The sequence below is a fragment of the Papaver somniferum genome, chromosome 6 (assembly GCF_003573695.1).
Source record: "Papaver somniferum cultivar HN1 chromosome 6, ASM357369v1, whole genome shotgun sequence".
NCBI lineage: Eukaryota > Viridiplantae > Streptophyta > Magnoliopsida > Ranunculales > Papaveraceae > Papaver > Papaver somniferum.
This window is the reverse complement of record NC_039363.1, coordinates 111,814,847-111,819,785: the sequence shown is the minus strand read 5'-3', so window position 1 is coordinate 111,819,785 and position 4,939 is coordinate 111,814,847. Positions and strand designations below refer to the sequence as shown.

General features: G+C 38.8%; 2 protein-coding genes across 2 annotated transcripts; both read right to left on the bottom strand.

The window, feature by feature from the left end:
• Nucleotides 1–1,188: 1,188 nt before the first annotated feature.
• On the bottom strand, nt 1,189–1,689 carry LOC113291313. Its single transcript, XM_026540861.1, has one exon. It carries the CDS (start codon nt 1,687–1,689, stop codon nt 1,189–1,191), a length of 501 nt encoding a protein of 166 aa, XP_026396646.1.
• A 1,347-nt stretch (nt 1,690–3,036) lies between these two features.
• Nucleotides 3,037–3,930, bottom strand: LOC113291312. Its single transcript, XM_026540860.1, has one exon. The coding sequence runs from the start codon at nt 3,928–3,930 to the stop codon at nt 3,037–3,039; it is 894 nt and encodes a 297-aa protein (XP_026396645.1).
• Between the last annotated feature and the right edge of the window lie 1,009 nt (nt 3,931–4,939).

Here is a 4,939-nt window from a genome sequence, read left to right as displayed (position 1 = left end):
TCAATATCATCATTATCTGTGGCGATTTCAGTAGCTACTGAGAATGAAAATATATCGTCGACAATTATTGTATTACGATCCCACACTTCTCTGTTGCATGCATAATTTATGGAAATTTCCTCATTCACAGGTACCTGTGTCTCAGCGGAGACTTTATTCTCTTCAGGAGGTTCATCAGAGAAAATGGATCGTTCTTTGATTGTCTCTTCAGGAGCACTATCTGTAGCCTCTTCAGGAGCACTACCTTTGATTGAGACAGATTGGCTCTTCCTCTTTCGAGGGACAAAATCTTTTGAACCAATTGGTCGTCCACGCTTCAGGCGTGGCTTTGATGACTCGTTTGCCGCTGGGCTCCCAATTTGTCCCGTCGGTACATCAATCCGAGCTGGAGCATTTCTAGCAGGCACATAGGATTTTGTAATTCGACCAGTATCAGTAGGGCTGTTCATGGTCGGTTTTTGGTTCGGTTTCTAGCGAAACCAAAACCGAAACCAATACTATTGGTTTTTAAAAATCTAAACCAAACCAATCCATTAACCATTGGTTCGGTTTCCAAATAGTTCCAGTTGGTTTCGGTTTTTCCCAGTGGTTTTTGGTTAACCAATAATTATGTCAAACCAAAAAAAAAAAAACACAAATTTACAGATAAAAAAATCGTAGTTGCCGATAGTATTGGTTTACACAAACTTACAGACAAAAAAAAAAAAATAAAAAAATATCAAGAATAATTAAAGCTTACTCTAATTCTAGAGATCAAAAGAAGATATATAATATATCTTAATTTAGTTAATGACAAACAAAAAAGAAGGAAGACGGGAAGAAGAAAGTCGAGTAGCAGTAGTGACTGCTGTAGTTGGGGGTGGAGAAGGGATGCGACTGAGAGAAGGAGAAAGAGAAAGATGGAGAGTATCATAATGAAATATTAGATTTAGGGTTTCTATTTATCCTCTAAATCAATGAGTATAATCTAATACTTGTAAATCAACTGTAGAAACTAAGTTTAAAAATTAATCGGTTTTCCAATGGTTTTTGGTTCGGTTTTAGAGGTCAAACCAAACCAAAACCAACATTATCGGTTTTCCACTTTCTACACCATAACCAATCCGTTTGTAAATGGTTCGGTTTGGTTTCTTCCTAATTGGTATGGTTCGGTCCGATTCCAGCGAAAAGCCGAAACCATGTGCAGCCCTAAGTATCAGTAAATGCATCAGGCATTTGGTTTGCAATATTTTGCAGATGTATAATCTTTTGCACCTCAAGTTCAGATTGATTAGTGCAAGGGTCAAGCTGAGACAGACTTGGTGTGTACCAAGATATTTCACGCCGTTCTTTTGACGGCTTATCATCTCCCCCTAACGGCGGGTAAAGTGTCTCATCGAAATGACAATCTGCAAATCTGGCTGTAAAGACATCACCTGTTAAAGGCTCTAAATACCTTATAATAGACGGTGAATCAAAACCAACATAAATACCAAGGCGACGTTGTTGACCGAATTTAGTGCGTTGTGGTGGTGCAATAGGCACATAAACAACACAACCAAAGACAAGTAAGTGCGAAATATCTGGTTGCTTCCCCAAGACAAGTTGTAGAGGGGAGTATTGATGGCTAGCAGTTGGTCGAAGTCGGACTAAAGCCGCTGCGTGCAAAATAGCATGTCCCCATGCAGAAACTGGTAATTTAGTCCTCATAAGCATGGGTCGAGCAACCAACTGAAGATGCTTTATAAAAGACTCAGCTAATCCATCTGAGTGTGCACATGTGCTACAGAATGCTCGACATCAATACCAACTGAAAGGCAATAAGCATCAAAATCCTTAGATGTAAATTCACTAGCGCCATCAAGCCTAATGGACTTAATAGGAAAGTCCGGAAAATGGGCTCGCAACCGAATAATTTGGGCAAGCAGTCTGGAAAATGCAAAATTACGTGTTGATAATAAGCAGACATGAGACCATCTAGCAGATGCGTCTATCAATATCATAAAGTATTGAAATGGTCCACAGTGTGGGTGGATAGACCCACAAATGTCACCATGTATCCTCTGTAGGAATGTTGGTGAATCAATAATAACTTTGGTTAAGGATGGTTTTATAACCAGTTTTCCTAGGGAACAAGCAACACAATTCATATCCTTAATTAACAAAAGCTTCTGGTTTTGTAACGGATGTCCATGAGCATTTTGTATTATTCTACTCATCATGGTAGAACCTGGGTGTCCAAGCCGGTCATGCCAAAGCTTGAATAATTCAGGGTCATTAAACTTCTGGTTAATGACAATATGAGATTCGACTATTCGAATTCTCGTAAGATATAACCCAGAAGAGATGGCCTTAAGCCTCTCCACAACGTGCTTCTGGCACGAGGCAGATGAAGTAATATACAGGTACTCCATATTATGCTCATCCGCTGTTTCAAGGTGGTAACCATTACGCCGAATATCTTTAAAACTCAACAAATTCCTTTGGGATCTGGTAGAATATAAGGCGTCTTCAATAATTAATTTTGTACCTCCTGGTAGAATGATACACGCTCTTCCGGAGCCGTCTATCATATTACTCGAACCCGAAATGGTATTCACATTACCTTTAAACCTCTTCAAGGTTATAAAATATTTATGGGTTCGAAAAATTGTGTTTGTTGTTCCACTGTCAACGAAACAAACATCTCCATCGTTCATTTTGGATAGATTACTTCTGGAATCCATATCCTTCAACACAAATAGACGAGAGAAAATTAAACAACAATACTACCAAAATGTCCACTTATATTACACCAAAAAAATGTGGTATACATCACCAAAAAGAACACACCCAAAATTACAACAAGAGAAAAGAAAAAAAAAAACATACAGAAAACACAAGGAAATATACTACAGGGCATAAGGAAGAAACAGTTCTACAGCTCATCAAAAGAAAACTGACTAGGCTCGCCACTTTCAAGGTCGACGAGATAATCAGATACATCCAAGTGGGTATCACTGGTACTGGGGGCACTGGCTTTAATTAAATTTGTTTCTATGTCTTCGGCAGGTCACTTCAGGGACGCCTGATAGACCTAACAAAATGTTCTGGCGTACGACAGGTACGCTGCCAGTGATCAGTTAAGCCACAGCGATAGCAAACACTTTTCTGAGGAGGTTGACTAGAAGAACCCTTTCCCTTTTCTTGCTTCGGTTCCTTTGGTTCCGCAATTTTTAGCGGCCGTTGGTACGGCTGGTAATGGACACCCTTTCCTCGTTCATTTTTGTGGCCCCCACGTTGGTTTCCTTTACCATTTCCATGTTTTCCTTTGTTACCATGATTATTTCCTCGTCTAAAATGCGTAGCAGCGTCTGCTTCAGGCAGCGCTGCGGAACCAACAGGACGAGCTTCATGGTTTCTTAACAAAAGCTCATTATTTTGCTCTGCAATCAACAAACAGGAAATTAGCTCGGAATATTCTGTAAATTTACGCTCTCGATATTGCTGCTGCAGGAGCACATTCGAGGCATGAAAAGTTGTAAATGTTTTCTCTAACATTTGTTCGTCAGTGACATTTTCCCCGCACAATTTTAATGTCGAGGTAATTTTAAATAGAGCAGAATTATAAGCTGCCACTAATCGAAAATCTTGCAGCCGTAAGTTCAACCAATCATTCCGACCTTTTAGAAGTATGACCAACTTCAGGTGGTCAAACCGTTTTTTCAGACAGTTCCATAAAGTAAATGGATCTTTAACTGTCAAATATTCCCTTTTTAAATCATCATGGAGATGATGGCGAAGGAAAATTAGAGCCGTAGCGCGGTCCTGGTTGGACGCGTTGTTTCCTTCCGTAATAGTATGCCCAAGGCCTTTAGCTTCCAAATGAAGCTCGACATCAAGTGCCCAAGAAATATAATTATTTCCTGAGATGTCAAGACCTGCGAATTCGAGTTTCGTTAGATTTTCCATTTAAGAAAAGTATTCAAAGGAACAACAACTACCTATACTCCCTGTATTTTAGTTGTTGAACAGTAGTAGCTTGGCCGTCGAGCGTCGGGAGCGATTCGTGCTGATAACGTGTTTTATTTGTGTGACTTATTTAGTTCAAGTCACTAGTCCAAGCATTAGGGTACTAATAATTCAGTACGACAGCTTACGTGTTGAGATGGGCTAACTAATTAATTAATGCTTATGCTAAACAAAGTTACTGTTAGTATTAACTAAAGAAATAGAAAGAAGTATGAGTGGAGAATATGGGAACTCAGTTCCCTTGTATTTCTTGTAATAATAACTTCTAATAAAGTTCACTTCTTACAATCAACAATATGTGGCTATTTATAGCCGAAGGGAAAGTATCAACCATGTACATGATGAGACCAAGTGTCTCTTTGACGTGGCAACACATAATTACTGTTTATCTTAAAGATAAACATGTTGATGTTAATTTTTAGAAGGTCGGTCGGTGGATTAGCCACCAGACCATTCTTCACGTGACAATATCGATATTTAATAAGTACTAATGCCATTGGCGGTTGGATTATAACTCAAATGTACTGCATGAGATACAGGTGTAGTAAATTCTCAGAAAATACAGTAGTTAAAAAAGTAAAAAACACAAAATAACTAAAACTAAACTCTTTCCTCATTCCTCTCTCTTGACCCATGATGCTATTAATCAGTCATGTAGATTGATTACACTCAAATGCATAAATCAATTAGTAACGTGTTAATTCGTGTTGGAAGTCATTGTTTTTGTTGGAATTTTATTCTCATGGATATTGAATTAAGTTGAAGGAACAGGGATTTCGGGTATTGGGTTGTGTATTGATGATTCGGAGTTTGAAGAATTAAAGGTACGAAACAAATTAGGTCTGAAGTGTTCAATCAAAGGCAGAAGAGATGAAGAAATTAGATTTCTAAACTGGTCGGGTCGGTTCGTTTCGTATATGATAAACCGGGCCCATATCCCGTCGTCTTC

What these genes read in the sequence shown, in the direction of transcription:
- LOC113291312 (XM_026540860.1), bottom strand. Translation starts at nt 3,930, where the DNA reads ATGGAAAATCTAACGAAACTCGAATTCGCAGGTCTTGACATCTCAGGA.
- LOC113291313 (XM_026540861.1), bottom strand. Translation starts at nt 1,689, where the DNA reads ATGAGGACTAAATTACCAGTTTCTGCATGGGGACATGCTATTTTGCAC.